Source organism: Trichechus manatus, unplaced genomic scaffold (genome assembly GCF_000243295.1).
Source record: "Trichechus manatus latirostris isolate Lorelei unplaced genomic scaffold, TriManLat1.0 scaffold00023, whole genome shotgun sequence".
NCBI classification, from domain to species: Eukaryota; Metazoa; Chordata; class Mammalia; order Sirenia; family Trichechidae; genus Trichechus; species Trichechus manatus.
In genome coordinates this window covers 2356310-2376628 of record NW_004443959.1, presented here as the reverse complement: position 1 = coordinate 2376628, position 20319 = coordinate 2356310, and the positions used below count along the sequence as shown (strand labels likewise).

General features: G+C 35.9%; 1 protein-coding gene across 3 annotated transcripts in view; it reads right to left on the bottom strand.

The window, feature by feature from the left end:
• The window catches only part of NBAS (NBAS subunit of NRZ tethering complex), a 461389-nt gene that overhangs the window by 353623 nt on the left and 87447 nt on the right, over positions 1 to 20319 (bottom strand). For all 3 annotated transcript variants that reach the window (XM_023728239.1, XM_023728240.1, XM_023728241.1), the window contains 2 exons: positions 15231 to 15299; positions 4312 to 4440 (listed from right to left, as the gene is read on the bottom strand). In XM_023728239.1, coding sequence (XP_023584007.1) covers positions 4312 to 4440; positions 15231 to 15299 — 198 coding nt within the window. The remainder of the gene's footprint in view (positions 1 to 4311; positions 4441 to 15230; positions 15300 to 20319) is intronic.

Here is a 20319-nt window from a genome sequence, read left to right as displayed (position 1 = left end):
ACAAACTAGAAAGAAAGGCCTGGTGATCTACTTCCAAAAACCAGTCAACACATCTGGAAGGGCTAAAAAAATCTGGGTTGCATCCACTGAGAAAGAGGGTTTGGCTGTGTGCTTTTAAAGATTATCAAACAGAAATAATCAATGTTAAAAAATTACTAACAAGCGTCTGGGGTCTTAAAAGCCTGTGAGCAGCCATCTAAGATACTCCACTGGTCTCATCCCTTTGGGAGCAAGGGAGAATGAAGAGAACAAGATACAAGGAAAAGATTAGTCTGAAGGACTAATGGACCACAGCTACCAAGGCCTCCACCAGACTGAGTCCAGTACAGCTAGATGGTGCCCGGCTACCACCACTGACTGCTCTGACCAGGATCACAACAGAGGGTTCTGGACAGAGCTGGGGAAGGATGTAGAACAAAATTCTAACTCACAAAAAAGAGACCAGATTTACTGGCCCAAAGGAGACTGGAGAAACCCCAAGAGTATGGCCCCCAGACACCCTTTTAGCTCAGTGGTGAAGTCATTTCCGAGGTTCACCGTTCAGCCAGGGAGTGGACAGCCCCATAAAAGCAAATGGGACTAATGAGGCACAGCAGTCCAGGGACAAGGGCCAGAATGCAGAAGAGGACAGGAAAGCTGGTGATAGGGAACCCAAGGCTGAGTAAGGATATTGTTGATGTGTTGTGAGGTTGTTAACCATTGTCATAGGGCAACATGTGTACTGTTAAATGAGAAACTATTTTGTTCTGTAAGCCTTCATCTAAAGTGGGAATAGCAGCACAATTGGAAGAGCATAGCTGATGTCACTGAACTGTGCATGTAGAAATTTTTAAAATGGTGTATCTTTCCCTATCTATATTTTCACCAAAAAAAAAAAAAGGCGAGAAGGGAGAGGGTTGACATGTTGTGAGGTTGTTAACCAATGTCATAAAACAATATGTGTACTACTGTTTCATGAGAAACTATTTGTTCTATAAGCCTTCACCTGAAGTACTATAAAAAAATTAAAAAAAAAAAATTACTAACAATAGTGATTCTAGCCTCCCTATTACATATAAATTTGACCTTTCAAATAGCAGGATGTTATTAAACTAACTAATGACATACCAAGTATTATAGAAAAACATACGTGCAGGACACATTGGCATTTATTAGCCTAATAAATGTGTACTGTTTTTTCTGTACCTTTTTTAATGTATTTATTTTCCTACATATTCATGGAAAGAGAATAGATATTAGAGTTGGAAAAATATGAAATTATATCTCAGCTCTTCTACTTACTTGCTGTATAATCCTGGGACAAAGTAAGTACTCAACAAGTAATAATTGGTTATTAGTAGAAAAAAGTTTGTAAAAGCTACAAGAATAGTGTATACATGTACCTTAATCCTACTGAGCTATATAAACAGGTATTTCTGTTTTATTTAACCAAAAACAGTGTTTTGTGGAAAGGCTGAGGTTTCCTAAGAGTTTGCTTACAACAGAATGAAGTTTCAGAAAGTACAGTAGAAAGGGTTAGACAAAAGTAGGAAGCAGGGACAGGAGGGTCCAGGAAGCAGGTATAAAGCAGCATAATCAGGAGACTAGGAAAGACGACAGGTAAAAGAAGGAGTTTGCATTTTTGTACAACCTTATGCTTCTAAAGAAAAGAATGGATAAAATTTAATTCCCTCTATGTTCCCATCTTGGGACCAAATTTCTTTTGACGCTAACACTGACTGGGATCTCAGAGGACAGAGTTTGTTCTATTCCCCTACAGCCTCTTTATATGCTGAGAAGCAAGGTGAAAGGGAAAGCTGCAGGTTGCTGGCCTGTGATGTGATGAACTCTGGAATGAGGCAGTATGCTGAGCAGCACTGGGAACGGCAGTGACAGCAGGATGAGGTGACTATAGCTAAGCCACCGCTTCCCTCAGCAAAGGATACATCTACCTGCAAAACAGCATCACCCAGGTCCATGGTCAAGTTTTCAATTTTCCAAACCCCAAAACCTATTTTTTCCAGTTTACGCAGGTATTCATGGGAAATAATTTATACAACCAAATCAGAAGAAATAGGCATATAAGCCTTAAAACAAGTAAGTTTGTAGTAAAAGATGCATCTAGTTTGAGAATCAAGCTGCATTTCTCCTCTGACTGAGATTCACTTAAAAGCCAAAAGATTCACTTAAAAGCCAAATGCTCTATCTGAAGACTGTGTAGGAAACAATCAGGCTACAGCAATTCCTGATAAATTGTCCTTCTACCTTCTCAGGGTATTTCTGTTCAAACGACTCTGACCATTTCCAAGCTTTGAGGGTTTTTTTAAAAACTGATTTTAAAGTTTGTTTTTTGGATAGAAGCACTATAAAAATCTACTTAATGAATAACATTAATGAGTAAAGACTAATGGATTACAAGGGCAATTTACTAGCAACTAATCACAAAAAAAAAAAAAAAAAGCGCCTAACCAGTCGAAAAGTCGAGCATATACCAATAAGGACTACAACAGAGGCAAGTATCTTTGCAGGCAAAAAAGGGTATCCTGTATTTTAGTAAACAAAACAGCATACTAATCAATGTTGCTATGAATAGCACTTATGCTGCATGTATAACATTCCAGGGCACTCACAAAATGAAATATTAGTGTTCTTTAGAAGCTGATCAATGTTTCTCTTAGGTGAATGAAAATAATTTAAGAAAGCAGAAAGCCGGGGGGAAAATACCTTTGTATTCAAAGTTTGCACCATTTAAAAAACATGTTTCCCTAATCTGAAATTTCCCACATATGGTGAGAACATCAAGATTCTCCCAAATAAGAGAAGCTGAATACTATTATTATATAGTGATAGCCATGAAAAATGCAAGCATCTTTTGGATCGATTATCTGAATAATGTCTTCATTTTGAATATGGATACAAAATACAAAATTCATGTAGTGTGCCTCACTAAGTATAAGTATTATGAAATATATGGCATATAAATGAGTCTATACTCCAATTATCAGCCAGTTCTGTAACAGCCTGGTGGAAGTTCCGCTGCCTGACATGCCTAGCTAAATATATTGGACAGTTTTGAGAGCTGATCCAGTCTTAGAGAGAAAAAGTCAACTTAGCCATAATTCCAGCAAGACCAAATCTAACTGCATCCAATAACTCTGAGACAGTGGCAGAGATTTGGGGACCAAATAATTAAATTGAAGGTGAATGTTTGGGAGTTGGGGGGCTGAGGGGGACTTCCTAAGCCTATGGATAAGTCAAAAAGATAAAGATTACTTAAAACAATTTATGTCTGTGACTAGAGTAAGAAACATTGAACTTTCTCTTTTCCTCTGCTACTCTGAAAAAAAAAATCTGTTTATTTATTAAGAATTATTTTAACAGTACAGTTGGATGAAATGAAACAAAAAAAGAATTCTGAAAAAAAAAAAAAAAAAAATCATTGCTCCACTAAGATCATTCAAGAAATACACTTCCATCTCAGAATTACAAAACACAAAACTATCCACCAAGCTGGTAGCAGGATATGCCTACAGTAAAAGGGGATGGGGTGAGAGGAAAGGGAATAAACCTTTAAATTGCTAAAATGCAAAATAATCATCAGAAAGTAAAAGATTTATAACAAACTACAGTCAGTTGAGGAAGATTTATTTTCTTAAACCTTCACTCTGTCACAATTCATGGCATTAAGTGAGCCGATCTTACTTTCCCACTGTGATTTTCAGTTATAGTAGATATTGATTCTATCTGTTATAAACAGCTAAATCATTTGATCCTTGAAACCTGTCATTCCAAGACACCAAAAAATTAACAATTCCATCTTTCTGTATATCTTAGCTACCCACCTGGGAGTGAAAGAAGAGGTAACTCCCTTCAAGCCTTAAGTAAACATCATATTAATCTAATTGCAAGATTTAGGAAGAATTATAACTCCTTTAGAATTCTGACTTTCTTTTCAAATAGGAGTCCCTCCAAATCCTCCATCATATTAGTTGACTTTTGCTGAATAAATTAACATCTCCCTTCTGAAGCTGTGGAACGAATGAACAAAAATAAACATAGAATGGCGTGGACAGATTACACTCAGGATACAGAGTGCACTGCACTCTAAATTAAACTCAGTACACAATGCTGTTCTATTCTTAATCTGTCCTACTACACTGATAATATAATTTAAAGAATGGGACAGCTTTGGAATGATGAGAATAAGTAATAGCTATGTAAATTATCAACAAAATAAATTACAACAAATTATCAACAAAGTAAAATTAGAATTATCAGCACTTACCCTTAAGAGAGCATCATTCTGAGAAAAATCATAACCAAAAGACATACCTGCTCATTTTGATTCCACTCTCCTTGCTGCTTCAGAGATGGAATGGCCCAGATGCTTAATTTCCCTGAGAAGTGAATGGCTGCAAGGAGAGTCCCATCTGGAGAAAGGCTCATCTTAAAGATCCCATCCTATACAATAATTATATTACAATAAGGTCAGAGCAAGGGACTTGTAGCCTAATAGAAATAACTTCCAGAATTGAGTAAAACTCTTTAAGGGTACCATGTTATGCATGATTTTTAATAATTAAGGGTTCCAATTGCTTCACGACACTATAAACGTGCTCCATCATATGGAAACAGGACTCCTGCCCTTAAGGAGTTTTATCTGTTTTATAGTGTTATGAATAATATATAACACAAAACCCAAATACACAAGTTTTACAAAAAATACTTCTTCATATCATACATCAATTACCATCAGTTCTCAATATCTTTTATAGGTTGGTCTTGACTAGATTGAAGATTCCTTAAAATCTGGGCCCAGGTCTTTTAAAGAGGATATATTTACACAATGCCTGGGATATGCTACATGTCATGGATAGTCTAAAAACTCATGCTGTGGAAGAGAAGGACAGAGAGAGGGAGGGAGAGATAGATGGAGGAAGAGAGGGCCAAAGAGTAACGGGAACAGATGGAAAGCAAAGGAAGTAAAGTGTTCCTTTTGCTTTAACGTACACTATGAATGTTTAAGATTTTCCAGATTTACTGCCAAACTACCCAATTTAAGGAACCCAACTGTTGCTACAGAACAGAGAAACTTTGTAACATACTGATTTTACATGGCCAACCTAAGCATACATACACAGGGGAAGAGTTGTTTGTATAAATTCTACTTATCCAAATAACCTCCCTCACTTCTTTCCTACTAGAATACAAAGTTTTCTCAGTTACCACGTGAGAGAAACCGTACGGGCACAGGGATGTTCATCTAGCCTACCAGCTACTATAGAATCAGAAGAACTGAACAAACACTAATTGGACAAATAACTACTTCCCATTCAAGTGTTTACTGAGGACAAGGCCTAAAGTAGCTTGCCCACAAAGAGTGAAACTGAGACCAGAAAATGGTAGCCCACCAACACATTTCTCCTGAATATTTAGAAAATCGAGCAATGCAGGGCCCACATCCCCAAATGGCAATCATCTGATGGAGCTAAGTAGCTGATGCTCCCTTAGAAAAGTCATAAGGTTTTCAGTTAGCCAAAGCCCCTCTATTTTATATTATCACCCCAACATTAAGGCAAGTATCAGCTGCAGAACTGAAAACAAATGACAACTGGATTGAAAAATCAGAATTATTACACCTGGATCAATCCACTAATTTATATTATCTGCCCACCCTCTGTAGACATTTGAGTTTAAGTCCTCAGGTCTAAAATGACTAAAAAACATTGACCATCAACAACAAATAGAATAATTTCAAGAGGTGAAGAACATTGTAGGATGAGTAAATAGCTGAAAAGATTACAAAAATTACTTTAACCAGATATAACAGGTGACTGACTCGACGGCAACAAGTTTGGTCTGGTTTTATCCTAAGGAGCCCTGGTGGCACAGTGGTTAAAGTGCTCAGCTGCTAACCGAAAGGTTGGCGGTTCAAACCCACTAGCTGCTCTCCGGGAGAAGGATGTGGCAGTCTGCTTCCATAAAGATTTACAGCCTTGGAAACCTTCCGGGGCAGTTCTACTCTATCCTATATGGTCGCTATGAGTCAGAATCAACTCAATGGCAATGGATTTGGTTTTGGTTTATCCCAGAATTCTAGAACTAAAGATTAAAATACAAATGCCTACGAGAGGGAAGCAATAAAAGTACTTCCAGAAAAGTTTTAAATATATAACATCCCTTTTTCTGTGATGGAGATAAAAGGAGGAAAAAATGAAGGAACTGGCATATTCCTTTGAAGACTTTAAAGTCAATAAGTTTTGTGGGCCTCAGAAGTGTAGATTTCTATTGTTGTTGCTGTTGTTAGGTGCTGTCCAGTTGATTCCAACTCATAGCGACCCTATGTACAACAGAAAGAAACACTAACCAGTTCTGCACCAACCTCAAAATGGTTGTTATGCTTGAGCCCATTGTTGCAGCCACTGTGTCAATCCATCTCCATGAGGGTCTTCCTCTTTTTCGCTGATCATCTACTTTACCAAGTATGATGTCCTTCTCCAGGGACTGCTCCGTCCAGATAACATGTCCAAAGTACATGAGACAAAGTCTCACCACCCTTGCTTGTAAGGAGCATTCTGGCTGTACTTCTTCCAAGACAGACACCTGTTTGTTCTTCTGGCAGTCCATAGTATATTCAGAATTCTTCCCCAACACCATAATTCAAAGGCATCAATTCTATTAGCTAAATAAAAGAACTCTCAAGATCTCTCAGCCCACATCTTTTGATTTTATAGAGGAACCAACTGAGGACCAGAAGGGTTAAGATGCTTGATAAAGATCATTAAAGTGTAGGTAACAGAACCTGAACTAGAATTCAGATGTCTTCAGTCTCAACCTATGTCACTTCTACTACACCATCATTATCTGCATCATGTGGGCCCATGGCCTTTCTAGCAGTCACATGCATGTTCCTCAGCAGGAATTATGGTCAAGGATATTTTATTGTTTTGATCACCTGAATAATTAGTCCTGTGATCTGTATGGTAACTCTCAATACAAATACTCCATTAAACGACTCCACTTAAGGCATGCTGAAAACAAAGGCAAAGCTTATGAATCTCTTTAACAAAAAAATATGTGTAAGTTGCGTCTGGGGACTTTAAAGCTTACAAGCAGCCGTCTAAAATGCATCAATTGGTCCCATCCCACTTAGAGCAAAGGAAAATGATGAAAACCAAAGATACAAGGAAAATATTAGCTCAAAGGACTAAAGGACCACATGAACCAGAGACTCTACCAGCCTAAGACCAGAACTAGATGGTACCTGGCTACCACCAATGACCCTGACAGGGATCACAACAGAAAGTCCTGGACAGAGCAGGAGAAAAATGAACAGAACTCAAATTCATGTAAAAAGATCAGACTAAATGGTCTGACGGCAAATGAAGGAATCCCTGAAACTATGGCCACTGATGCATTGTTAACTCAGAACTGAAACCATTTCCAAAGCCTACCCTTCAGACAAAGATTAGACAGGACTATAAAACAAAAAATAATACACGTGAGGAATGTGCTTCTTAGTTCAATCAGACACATGAGACCAAATGGGCAGCTCCTGTCTGAAAGCAGGATGAGAAGGCAGGAAGGGACAGGAATTGGTCAAATGGACACAGGGAACCCGGGGTAGGGGGAGTGTGCTGTCACATTGTGAGGATTGCAACTGATGTCACAAAACAATATGTGTATAAATTTTTGTATGAGACATTAACTGGAGCTGCAAACTTTCATCTAAAGCACAATAAAAATACTTACAATAAATAATGTGAATAACTGAGTAACAGCATCGTAACCAGAAAAATAATGAAACAAATATGCCGCCTTTTCTTTTCATTTTTCTTTTTCCTTTCTTTCATTCTTTCTTGCTTTTTAAAACTTAGGCAAGAAATGTATTAACTAAAAGGTTACAACTTGCTTTTAATGTGGGGGTACTTAATCCCTTTATTTTCATTTGATACTATGATAACATACTGCAAAGTTACCATTCCTTTTTTAAAACATTATAGAAATTTTCACTAACACCTAAACACAGAAAGTATAGAATAATGAATACCCATGTGCCCAACAACCACCTTCAACAAATATCAAGCTTGTTTCATTTATCCTTCCCCAAGCAACACCCCAATCGCAGGGATTTTCCCCCTGGAGTCTTTCAGAGCAAATTCCAGACATTACATTTTATCAATCTATACATATTAAGTATACATTTCTTTGAAGTACTAAATGGTATCTGTTTAACTTTCATATATACGCATAGTAAGACTACACAGTTAGCAGCAGCAATTGAATCATAGCTAATCAGTGACGGACAAGTCACTTTTGTTACTTTAAAAAGACAGTGTTTTCCTTCTGAAACAGAAGCTCTGCTTTTCATTTGTAGAAATATTTCTGAATGCCTATAGCACTCAGGGTAGCTGGCCCAGGGTGTAATTCATTATCCTAAGAGTAACTGTGGCACAAGATCTCAAGCCACAGTGAGTACTGTGGAAAATCCATGCTAAATTCTGTGAACAGTCTGTGGTACTTGGAAGTCTGAAGGCCTGTTGCTTGGCAAGGGAGGGAACTCCAGAGTACATAGCAGGAGATGGCTTTTCAATAAGCTATACATCACAATAAAAGTAAACCTCAAACATTTAAGCCATAATCCCTCATACTGTATTAAGATTTCTCAGCGTAAGTGAAAATCTTGTTCTCTGCTCCTCCATTTGAATCAAGTAGTTATAAAAGCAATAAAATTTAGGTATAGCTGTAATTTTCACTTTGGTTAAAATGTGTCTGTGAATTTCTTTCATATTTCTCAACTATGAATGTCGTTTTTATCTTAAACATCATTTTAACAGATGAAATGTTGGCCAAGAATATATAATCTGGCTCTGCCACTTAGTAGTTATGTGACTGTAGGCATATTAGTTAACCACTACACATAACAGAGACTTTTTGTCTCGGTAAAATGCAAATAACATGAGGCAGCATTTCATTCTGATTTACATAGCGTCACTATGAGTCTGAACAACAGAACAAACACCACCACATTATAAGGGTGTTCTAAGAATGAAAACTAGAATATATTTAAAGTCACTTACTACACTTATCACAGAACCCAGCTTGAACCAACCGAGATGGGTGGATTACTTAGTAATCAAGCCTGGGAGAGAAACAGGTTAGGAACAGGAAGAAGAGAAGAAATCAGAATTTGGTTCTGGAAATGTTAGGTTTGAAATGCCGGAAAGCTATCCTACTGGAGCTGTCAATAAGCAATTGAATACATAAACCTCAGAAGCAGAGAAGGTCTGGCTAAAAAAAAAGATGTCAGTTTAGGAATCATTGGTACTAAATGGTATTGAAAACTAAAATTGGATTAAAATAATCATATTCCATGCATCATGGAGTTGATGTTTATAGCATCCCAAAGCCACAAAACATGCCTCTAATCTGCCTTGTCTACTATCTCTCCTAGTGAGAAACAAAGCTTAATTCTCCTAGAATCCAGATTTCTGGGTTCCATGGAGATTGGAGTGACCCACCCAAGCCATCTTCTGAGGTGATCTTTGGACACTGAGCCTTAACAAGACTGGCTTTTTAAAAGTCGCCTTTAACTCAAACAGTTGTCTAGATAAATTAGTAAAGACCGTTTTGCCTTAGGCACTGTGCTCTTTTGAAGAATTATCTATGTGCAGTCAGTTTCAAGGAACAGAAACTCCAGGGTCAGACTACAAGCTGTGTTTTAGGGTAAACTGTTATTATATAAACACTGTTCTGACCCCATTTCCATGGCAATGTCAGCATGATGGGGATTAAGAATCTTTGGAAGTTCTTTCCTCTTTGGAACATTTTTGATTCCCCACACTAAATGTTACCCTGATTTGCAAATCTTATACTAAATAAACTTCAAACAATTGTCTACTATTGGCTTAATATGATTTTTGTTTTAACACTAGTAACAATGAGTATTTAAATTTGCTTTTAATGATAAAAAATATAGATTTTCTTATACTTTACCAATATAGACAAAATGAATTTCTATATAATCTAGAAAAACTGACAATCAATTACATCAGAAGACTTTAAAAGGCTGTTGTAACAAATTTTTAAAAGAACTGAAATTTTAGAACCATATGTAAATGTATTACTCTTAAAGAAATCACAATTCTTATTTCCCTAAAAATTCCAAAGCTTTCCCTTCATGCACGCTATGTAGCTATTCTGACTGCAATAATGGGTGATAAGTAAAATAATTTACTCAGTAACATGCACATAAATTCTTACAAAAACAGAGGGCAGCTCACCAACTTGCTTTAGCTCTACCTACTCTCTACAAAGTTATTTCCAATTTCCTCTCTGGGGTGTCCATAAGAGAACATGGTAGTAACGCAGTACTACCCACATGTCACAGACATTAAGTCAGACATATCTAGGTTTGATTTTTTAACCTATTTCTAATCTATGAAATTGGAAGAACAATTCTACACCTTGTAGGATTGTTGTGATATTAAATAAGATAATAAAAATATATAAAAATATCTGGCACCTACTACTTTAAAATGGGAATATTATCTTTTAAGTCTATTTGACTGAGAAGGCACGAAGTGATCTCTTAGTAGAAAAATGCATAAGATTATTAAAATACAAACAGAAAGGAACATGCATCACTGAAGTAAGACAATAGAAAACAGTGAATACAACTTACTATCTGCTTCAGTCTACTCTATTCTATAAAGTTTTAACTACATCGAAAGGTAGTCTTGGTAAGTTAGCATCATTGGGTAGGCAGCATGGGACATGGTAAAAGCTGGCTTACAAAGAGCCTTTATGCAACAGACTTTGAACATAATATTGTCTTCTTTCACTAGCAATTCATTTATTGCCCTTTTAATTAACTTTGTATTATCCAATCTATGTCCCTCCCTGTCTCAAATCTTTTCCCAAAACTTTTTAAAGGTACTTTCTCTTACTTCATTGAATCTTTTGAGTAGTGATGTAATACTATCAAAATTAAAAGGTAAACATGATTTTTAACTTCCACTTCCACTTCTCATGTATATTAAACCACTAGCTCAAATGTCCACTCGATCTTTCCTCAATTAAGAACACTAATTTAAGCCTTCCACTACTGGCACCAATATTTAGAGTAGGAGTTGTCCCTTCTCTCAAACATTGCAATTTAACTTCTTAACTGAACTTTCCAAAACAGAGATCCTTTTAAATGTTAAATATCAGACTTTGTACTAAGATTAGCTAAAATTACCCCATTTTCTTCAATTGCCTGTATTATATAGAACATTAAAAATTAAAGACTTATATTTCATATACCTTTCAAACATACAAGCTATATTAAAACAATAGTACTGAATTCTACAGCATAAGTTTTTTAAAAAGATGAATTTGTAAGCATTGTTCTTCCAACATTCAATAAGTATTCATTAAATATTATACATTAAATAATACATACACCTACTCCTCACTTATCAACTATCTCGTTATTCGATATTTCACATTTATGACAAAAGTAAAAAAATTTTTATCCATCTATTTTGTGCATTAATGACGAACATCTGTCAGTAACAGATGCCGAGGTGTGAGGCAAGAGTAAAGCTGGCTGTGAAGGTTAAGGTTATGTGTCAGCTTGACTGGGCCATGAGTCACAGTGGTTTGGCAGTTATGTAATGATGTAATTTGACAATTATGTAATGATTTAGTCATCCTCCATTTTGGGATCTGATGTAGTCATCCTCTATTTTCATGTAATGCCAATTTTCACATAAGGACCTGGTCTTTGGAATCTAACCATGTTGATAAATGAGGAGCAAGTGTATTATATGCCAGCTGTATTTTATACCCTGAGGCATCAGCAGAGAACAAAACAAACATAAGTCCCTGTCCTCAAGGAATTTACTAGACAGTCTAGCCTGCTGTTATTTAGATGCTTGACAAAAAATATAATCTATATTTCAAATTAAGAGTCATCCTCAAAACTTAGCTAACAAACTGAGAGAAAAATATTGCAAAATAATGAAGGAAAGAGAAAAGTCTTTATAGTTTTTCCCCAGTCACGAACCTTCATAAAAGAGCATAAACAATTCTGATTCTTAATATACCTTTTAAGAGACAATATATGCCAGACAACTAGCACTTGATGATTCTGAACTGTAGAAGTTTTGGATATAATTAAAAAAATTAAAAAATTAAAAAAGAACACGTAGACTACTATTTATTGTTCTATAGCTATAAAGAAATTAACAAATTGACAACAGCCACCACCACTATCACTTATTGTCCACAATATGACAATCACTGCCCTAGATATTTTATATAAATTACCTCTAATACTCTCTGATCTCAGTGTTGCTACTTTATAGTCTGACAAGTGAATACAGCACAATGAATTAAATATGAACCATATGATTGCTATCAAGAAAGGAGAGCCCTTTTTAAAAAAATCAGTAAAGAGATACACGTTTTTAAAGAGAAATGTAATTGCTGCCAAACTTGATTAGAAAAAATAGATCATTTTTTCTGAGATAATAAGTTATAATCTGGGCTACTTTTAAATACAACATATCTTGGCTTCCATTTCTACAATTGTCCAACTAAGCATTTAGACGAGAGGCCACAAGAGATGGTGGAAAAAGAGCATTAGACCAAGAGCCAATTCAAGCCCAAACCCATCTCTAACACTGTCTAGGTAAGTGAGTTTGGGTAAGCCATTTCTCTTGAAGACTTAATTTCTTCATCAATAAAACAGGCATCATAATCCTAGTCAAGTAAGTTTACACTGAGATCATGTGAAAATACTGGTAAGCTAGAAAGTGTCTGCAATAATAAAGAATTATTAGATAATTTCTGTAAGTCCTTTCAGCTCTAAAATTATGGCACTAAAAATTTATGACTCACAATTATTTCTGGGCTAAGAACTTCCAGGTACAAATAAAATGCAAACATAACATTCACATATTCACTTTAAGGCAATTTAGAGTACCAAGTTCAAAGATATTTTTCTCTTTATTTTTTTATTTTTTTAAAGTCCAAACAGTTAAGGATTCTAGTACAGTGTGTCAAAAAGAAGGGCCAAAACACAAGGATATTAGTTGCTTGTTTCTTCCTCCTTCTGCTCAGTCACAGAGGACGCTGACAAGAATGAGAAATAGCTAAATTCCACATGAAAGAGTAACCAATAAGTAAAGGCAAGGTAAAAAACAATGTGAAGTTCCCAGGAGGTGACAGCAAAAATAAAGATGGTCTTTCTTATACCGAATGAACAGTTATGTTTGTTTATCAACATACCACATTAACCAATATGTATAGAATCTACAGTATAGAGAAGTTGGTACAAAAAAGAGTCGTGAATACCAAGTGTCCAAATATTTCTTTTTCTGAATATTGTTGTTCTTGTCGTTAGGTGCCATCAAGTTGCTTCAGACTTATAGCGACCCTATGTACAACGGAACGAAACACTGACCAGTCCTGCACCATCTTAACAATAGCTGCATGTTTGAGCCCATCGCTGCACCACTGTATCAATCCATTTCCTTGAGGGTCACCCTCTGTTTTGCTGATTCTCTACTTTATCAAGCACAATGTCCTTCTCCAGGGATAAGTCCCTCCTGATAACATCTCCAAAGTATGGGAGACAAACTCTCACCATTCTCACTTCTAAGAAGGATTCTGTCTGTACTTCTTCCAAGACAGATCTGTTCGTTCTTCCAGCAGTCCATGGTATAGTCAATATTCTTTGCCAACATTATAATTCAAAGGCATTAATTCTTCTTCAGTCTTCCTTTTTCATTGTCCAGCTTTCGCATACATATAAGGCAACTGAAAATACCATGGCTTGGATCAGGTACACCTTAGGCCTCAAAATGATATCTTTGCTTTTTAACACTTGAAAGAGGTCTTTTGCAGCAGATTTGCCCAATACAATATGTCATCTGATTTCTTGACTGATGCTTCCATGGGCATCGATTGTGGATCCAAGTAAAATGAAATCCTTGACAGCTTCAATATTTTCTCTGTTTATCATGATGTTGCTTATTGGTCCAGTTGGGAGGATTTTGGTTTTCCTTATGTTAAGCTGTAATCCATACTGAAGGCTGTAGTCTTTAATCTTCATCAGCAAGTGCTTCAAGTCCTCTTCATTTTCAGCAAGGAAGGTTGTGACATACGCATATCGCAGGTTATTAATCAGTCTTCCTCCAATCCTGATCCCCCTGTTCTTCTTCATAAAGTCCAGCTTCTCGGATTATCTGCTCAGCATACAGACTGAATAAGTAAGGTAAAAGGATACAACCTTGATGCACACCTTTCCTGATTTTAAACCACACAGTATCCCCTTGTCATGTTCACACGACTGCCTCTTGGTCTATGACAAGTTCTGCACAAGCACAATTAAGTATTCTGGAATTCCCATTCTTCACAATGTTATCCATAATTTGTTATGACCCACACAGTCGAATGCCTTTGCGTAGTCAATAAAATACAGGCAAACATCTCTCTGATATTCTCTAATTTCGGCCAGGATCCATCTGACATCAGCAATGATATCCCTTGTCCCGTGTCCTCTTTTGAATCTGGCTTGAATTTCTGGAATGGACACAAATATGGATCTCTTCTGGTTGGTTGGCCTGGTAGCTATCTTCCAAATATCTTGGCATAGACGAGTGAGCACTTCTGACATTGCGTCTGTTTGTTGAATATCACTACAACTATAATGTTCTAAATAAAATAAACATGGAGCCCAAAAAACAAGAGTCTATGGATTCTATACCTGCAGTCCTCCCAACAGTGTTCTCTGACACTTCATGACTTTGCACATGCTACTCCCCAGGCCAGAAATGTCTACTCTTCCCTTTTCTCCCTGGTGAACTCTTACTTTAAGATTCAAATCAAGTTTCACATATAAATAAATGCTCCCTTTTCTGCACTTTAATGACACTTAGTATTACACTATAAATTAGATTACACATTTTAACTTTCATGTATTTTATATATTTTATAACCTAATACTGTTTTATAACTATTTCTATGTCCGTCTCCACCCACTATATTGCGAGTTCCTTGAGGAAGTGCACTTAGTAGACTCGAACTTCAAGTCTTTCGGTTAGCAGCCAAGGGTGTTAACTGTTTGCACCACCCAGAGTTTATAATTATGAATACACCCAGAGAAAAATACAGAATATTCAAGGTTCATTCTACTTTGTCCTTAAAGGTACTGTGGTGAAAATGTCTGAGATGCACAAGGTTAAGCCAATTTGCATTACCTGTTCTTGTTCCTGGCGACTGTAAAACTTGACACTTAATATCCTTAATAATCCCAGTGTCTTTGGTACCTGCAAAATAAACACACATCATACAAAGAAAGATTAATAGAAGGCTCTCTCAGTGTATAAAGGTCTTTTTTCACACAATAAAAACTATAAAAAATCTAGTAGTTTAAGAAATGGTTAAGAAAATCACCAACAGCTGTCAGGAATCTTGGTGAGATTCTGTTTTTGTTAAAAACAAAAAATCCACTGGGTGGTAAAATCTTATAAAACATATCGAATATATCCATGGTCAAATGCTTGTAAATACAAATGGCAAGTCTAGCTCAATCTAGGCAAACTATAATCCACTCCAAACTCTTCTCAAATAAGGCTGCTCCTTATTTCTGCCAACAGAAATTTCAGGAATCAAAGAATTGATCCTACACTTGAAAAAATACCAAAAAGAAATCGTCATTTAGAAACTACTATTTGAAATAACTTAATGTAACAAAAGACTCATTTTTTTTTTGTCTTTAGGTTTGAGAAATATACTTACAAAAGCAAGGAGGATGGCTATAATAAAAAATTTAAATAAAAAAGTAGCAATACTATTCGCAATAGCCAAAAAGTGGAAATAACTCAAACGTCCATCAATTAAGACTAGCTGAACAAAATGTGGTGTATCTATACAATGGTATATTATGCAGTCACAAAAAGGGATGAAGTACTGATAAATGCTACAGCATAAGTGAACCTCAAAAACATTATGCTAGGTGAAATAAGACAGACACAAAAGGTCACTTAGTCTATGATTCCACTTTTATGAAATATCCAGAATAGGTAAATCCAAAGAAACAGAAAGCAGACTAGTGATTTCCAGAGACAGAGGGTTAAGGGCAGGATGGGGAATGACTACTTAATGAGTACACGGTTTCCTTTTGGGGTGACAAAAATGTCTTGGAACTACATGAAGGTGATGGTTACACAAGAGAGTAAATATGCTAAATGCTACTTAACTGCATACTTTAAAATGGTTAATGGTTCATTTTTATGTTATGTGAATTTTATTTCAATCTTTAAAAAGCAAGAGGAAGTATTGCTTTGTTGAGGGTAAAATTTTTACAACCAGAACCTCTGGGTAGCTGAAGACATTAGTTAACCGCCTAGTTACACATCTCCCAATATTTCCTCAAAAACAATAGAGAACAAGAAGTGGAAAGTAAATCTACACAAAAATTCACACTGGCAATTAACTTGAAGATAGAGGATAACCCAAACTGCAAAATAACTGTAAATAAAAGGAGAAAAATCACCAAATCCCAGTGTGTATTCTCCATTGCTCCTGCCAAAACCCACACCCTCAGTCTAACTCGACTCAAGCCTTTGTGGTGACCAAAAGCAGACTGAAAGAATACAGACTTATGTACAACCCGTAGTTATAAACCAACCCCCATAAAGCCTATTATATTAAAAATTCGAGGCACATACAATGATTCGTAATAATAAACGGGCAATACTTTGCAACACACATCAAAACAATATTATTGTTACCACAGTATTATGTTAAAGATGTTTTAGTGTATCTGGAAGTGTTTTTTTAATGTTTTTATGCATAGAAAGATACACTATATACTGTATACTAAGACAAACATTTGACTAACTTTAGATATGAACTGTACCTAACTGCTCCAACTTATGTACAAACTCAACTTAAAGACAGACTTAGGAATGGAACTCATTTGTAATCGGATTGCCTGTACTGCAGGAAGACAGTTGAAGGAAGTTGGGAAAGGGGTGTAAACCACTGCCGAAAAGATTAAATCTACTTCAAATCTAAAAGTACCCAAGTTGATCAGACAATGAACTACAGAGAAAAGACTTATGTATAGGTGTGATTTGAAGAGGCTGACTTCTAAACACACAGCTATGAGGGAGAAACAGGGCCAAAAAGGAGAAGAGCCCTTTTACAACTGGATGGTGAAGGGGAAAAGAAGCAAAGGGGGAAATTTAAGATACTGCAAGACAAAAGAGAACCACAAAATCAGAGGACCAATATAACCTCTCCCATCACCAAAACAAAAACAAATAAAAAAATCCACTAAAGTTTCTGAATTTTGCTATACTAACAAAAGTGGGCACCATAAACTAGGAATCTTGTAATATATTCCATAAAAATAATGAAAATAAACCACAAAAATAAAAATAAACAAGAGAAGTTTAACAAATACATTGCAGAAGACAAAACTCAATACATATCAACTTAGGAAAGTTATCCTCAAAAAACAACCATGAAGCAGAAGAAAACTTTAAGACAACACTACAAACAGAATTAAATATGCTCAAACAGGCATCTGAGAATATGAAAAAACTATATTGAAGCAGAAATTCAAAAACAATAAAATTGGACAAGGAAAAAAAGACTACTAAAAAGAGTTGAATGAATTCAGAAAAGAAATATAAGAAAAAGGCAAAATATTCTAAAAAATGAAAAATAAATTACAAGGTACTCAAGTGAAATTTTAATATGGGTCTTTAAAGCAAGGCAGGAAAACAACCAAAGAATGAAAATGAGTTAAAGAAAGAAGCAAAAAAGGAAATGATCTGAAGGAAGAAGTTAGAAGAATCAAAGAAGGACTGTCAGAAAGGACTGAAGAAAAAGGAAACCAAGAAACAGAACTAATATTTAAAATTATAATTCAAGAAAACATTCCAGAAATACAGGAAGACTGAAAGGGTCTACCAGGTACCTAGAAAAATTAAGCCGGAATGATCAACTCTAAGAAATATCCTGGTAAAACTATTAGATTTTAAAGGTAATGAAAATCCTCAAGGCCCCAAGCAAAATGACCAGATAACACATAAATGGGAATAATTTACCTTATATCATACTTTTCAAATGTTTTAAAAAGCTCAGTTAGCAAAAGTATGAACCAAGGCTTTTATATCCACAAAGGTTTTCCTTCAAATATCAAGGCTATAGAAGAACAATTTTGAAGATACAAGAACTTAAGGAACTCTTCACCCACAAGCCACTCTCAAAACTTCTAGCAGAGGATAAGCTTCCTCCAACCAAGAGATCACTGGGAAAGCGTCAACAAAAGAACTGACGGTGAGCACTTAAAAATATGTAAAGGGCGGACGACAAAAAGGAATTCGACTACAGCAAAATTAAAAGAACTTTATCAACAAGGTGAAGAGATAATCTATAGAATGGGACAAAGTATTTCATAATCATGTACCTAATAAGGGTTTAACATCCAGAATATATAAATAACTCCTCCAACTCAAGAATAAAAAGACAAACAACCCAATTAAAAAACAGACAAAAGACCTGAACAGACATTTCACTGAAAAAGATATACAAATGTCCGATCACCACATGAAAAGATGCTCAACATCATTAGTCATTAAACCAGTTGCTGTCAAACTGATTCTGACTCGTGGCAATCCCATGTCATAGTAAAGCTGTGCTCCATAGGGTTTTCGATGGCTGATTTTTCTAAAGTAGATCACCAAGTCCTTCTTCCAAGGTGCCTCTGGGTGGACTCAATCCTCCAACCTTTTTCGTAGCAGGCAAGCATGTTAACATTTGCACCACCCAGGGACTTCCATTAGTCCTTAGGGAAATGCAAACCAAAATCAATTCAAACTCACTAAGATGGCTATTATTAGAAAAACTAGAAAATAATAAGTGTTGACAAAGATGGAGAAATTGGAACCCTTATCCATTGCTGGTGGGATTGTAAAATGGTGCAGCCTCTTTGGAAAACAGTATGGCGGTTTCTCAAAAAGTTAAACACAGAATTACCACATGACTCAGCAGTTCCACTCTTGGATATACACCCAAAAGAACTGAAAGCAAGGACACAAACAGGTACTTGTACTCCAATGTTCGTTGCAGCATTATTCACAATACTCAAAAGGTGGAAATAACCCAAGAGTCCATCAACAGATGAATGGATAAATAAAATGTTGTATATGTGTATATGTGTGTGTGTGTATGTAATGGAATATTATTCAGCCATAAAGAGAACTGAAGTTCTGATACATGCTATGACGTAGATGAATTTTGAAAACATTAGGCTGAGTGAATTAAGTCAGATACAAAAGACAAATATCATATAATCCCAGTTACATGAAACAGGCAAATATATAGAGAGATCAAAGTTTATTAGTGGTTACCAAGGTGGAATGGAGGAGGAAAAGAGGAGTCATTGCTTAGGGGGCACTGAGTTTCTGCTAACGGTGACAGAATCGTTTGGAGAAGGATAGTGATGACAGTTGCACAATATGATGAACATAATCAATGACACGGAGTTGTAGATGTAAAAATTGTTGAGTTGGTAAATGTTTTGCTATATATATTTTTTTTTACCACAATTTAACAAAAAAGGAGGAGGAAAATAGAATAAGCTAACTTATTTTGTACAGGTCATACTAAAATACTGAAGGTCACTGATAACATCAGTAAGAATAGTTTCAGTGAAATGATGGAGGTAAATCCCCATTCAAGTGAATACAAGAGAGAATGGAAAGAGCAGAATTGGAAACACCAAGTAAGGACAACTTGTTTGAGCAATACTACAAAGAAAGAAAAAGAAAGAGTGGTAGCTAGAAGGCAAAGTGGGGTCTAAAGAGCTCTTTTTACAGCAGGGAAAAAAAGGCTTGTTGTATGCTTATAAATCTAATAGACAGCAAAAAATCCATGAATAAAAATATCCTTCAATATACAAGAGTGTGGGATCTAATGGACAAATGGAGGGGTCGGTCTCACTTCAGCAAGGGCACTGCATACATATTAACAAGAGAAAAGATGCAACATATAGGCACAGATGCAAGCAGGTAGTGGAATCTTATAAAAGCATCCTTCTGATTACTTCTATTTTCTCAGGGAAATAGGATTTCAGAGAAACAGGATTCCAAAAAGACTGTTTTTGTCAAAACAATATTCTACACTGAAAAAACAGCAACAATAACATGAAAAATAGCCAGTTTTGTTCATTTTATACACTGTTCTGCAAAATTCTGATCTGTAAAATATAAACAGACAATAATAATTAACACTGGTATCATGGTTTGAATTATGTCTCCCCAAAAATGTGTG